Source organism: Oncorhynchus tshawytscha, linkage group LG28, assembly GCF_018296145.1.
Source record: "Oncorhynchus tshawytscha isolate Ot180627B linkage group LG28, Otsh_v2.0, whole genome shotgun sequence".
Classification (NCBI taxonomy): domain Eukaryota; kingdom Metazoa; phylum Chordata; class Actinopteri; order Salmoniformes; family Salmonidae; genus Oncorhynchus; species Oncorhynchus tshawytscha.
In genome coordinates, this window is record NC_056456.1 from 41,761,480 (window position 1) to 41,763,979 (window position 2,500).

Consider the following 2,500-nt stretch of genomic DNA (forward strand, 5'->3'; position numbering starts at 1 on the left):
ACACTAACTCATGTACACACTAACTCATGTACACACTAACACATGTACACACACACTAACTCATGTACACACTAACTCATGTACACACTGACTCATGTACACACACACTAACTCATGTACACACTAACTCATGTACACACTAACACATGTACACACACACTAACTCATGTACACACTGACTCATGTACACACTAACACATGTACACACACACTAACTCATGTACACACTGACTCATGTACACACTAACACATGTACACACACACTAACTCATGTACACACTGACTCATGTACACACTAACTCATGTACACACTGACTCATGTACACACACACTAACACATGTACACACACACTAACTCATGTACACACTAACACATGTACACACACACTGACTCATGTACACACTAACTCATGTACACACACACTAACTCATGTACACACACACTAACTCATGTACACACACACTAACTCATGTACACACACACTAACTCATGTACACACACACTAACACATGTACACACTAACTCATGTACACACTAACTCATGTACACACTAACACATGTACACACTAACACATGTACACACTAACTCATGTACACACTAACTCATGTACACACTAACTCATGTACACACTAACTCATGTACACACTAACTCATGTACACACACACTAACTCATGTACACACTAACACACATCCACACTAACTCATGTACACACTAACTCATGTACACACTAACTCATGTACACACTAACACATGTACACACACACTAACTCATGTACACACTAACTCATGTACACACTAACTCATGTACACACTAACTCATGTACACACTAACTCATGTACACACTGACTCATGTACACACTAACACATGTACACACACACTAACTCATGTACACACTGACTCATGTACACACACACTAACACATGTACACACACACTGACTCATGTACACACTAACTCATGTACACACTGACTCATGTACACACACACTAACACATGTACACACACACTGACTCATGTACACACTAACTCATGTACACACTAACTCATGTACACACACACTGACACATGTACACACTAACTCATGTACACACTGACTCATGTACACACACACTGACTCATGTACACACTAACTCATGTACACACTAACACATGTACACACACATGTACACTCACATGTACACACACACTAACACATGTACACACTAACTCATGTACACACTAACTCATGTACACACTGACTCATGTACACACACACTAACACATGTACACACACACTGACTCATGTACACACTAACTCATGTACACACTGACTCATGTACACACACACTAACACATGTACACACACACTGACTCATGTCCACACTAACTCATGTACACACTAACTCATGTACACACTGACTCATGTACACACACACTAACACATGTACACACTAACTCATGTACACACTAACTCATGTACACACTAACTCATGTACACACTAACACATGTACACACACACTAACTCATGTACACACTAACACACATCCACACTAACACATGTACACACTAACTCATGTACACACACACTAACTCATGTACACACTGACTCATGTACACACTAACTCATGTACACACACACTAACTCATGTACACACTAACTCATGTACACACACACTAACTCATGTACACACACACTAACACATGTACACACACACTAACACATGTACACACACACTAACTCATGTACACACTAACTCATGTACACACACACTAACTCATGTACACACACACTAACACATGTACACACACACTAACACATGTACACACACACTAACACATGTACACACACACTAACTCATGTACACACACACTAACACATGTACACACACACATGTACACACTAACTCATGTACACACTAACTCATGTACACACACACTAACTCATGTACACACTAACTCATGTACACACACACTAACACATGTACACACACACTAACTCATGTACACACTAACTCATGTACACACTAACTCATGTACACACTAACTCATGTACACACTAACTCATGTACACACTAACTCATGTACACACACACTAACTCATGTACACACTAACTCATGTACACACTAACTCATGTACACACTAACTCATGTACACACTAACTCATGTACACACTAACTCATGTACACACTAACTCATGTACACACACACTAACTCATGTACACACTGACTCATGTACACACTAACTCATGTACACACACACTAACTCATGTACACACTAACTCATGTACACACACACTAACTCATGTACACACTAACTCATGTACACACTAACTCATGTACACACTAACTCATGTACACAACTGCCCATGAATTGTAATCCACAATAATTTACATGTCGTCTTGCTGTGAGATTATCTTCCTGCAGCAAACTGGCTCAAATTAAGAGCTGTACCTTGACTCCGGGCAGTCCGTAGTTGCCGGGTCGTCCTGGTTCTCCGTCTTTCCCCTGATCTC

The 2,500-nt window shown here is 40.2% G+C and overlaps 1 protein-coding gene across 1 annotated transcript in view; it reads right to left on the reverse strand.

Moving 5' to 3' along the window:
* The window catches only part of col6a1 (collagen, type VI, alpha 1), a 65,570-nt gene that overhangs the window by 45,412 nt on the left and 17,658 nt on the right, over window positions 1–2,500 (reverse strand). Inside the window, exon 14 of the mRNA XM_042308391.1 lies at window positions 2,439–2,500. This exon is cut by the window's right edge and continues 1 nt beyond it. Within this exon, the coding sequence (XP_042164325.1) occupies window positions 2,439–2,500 (62 nt within the window). The remainder of the gene's footprint in view (window positions 1–2,438) is intronic.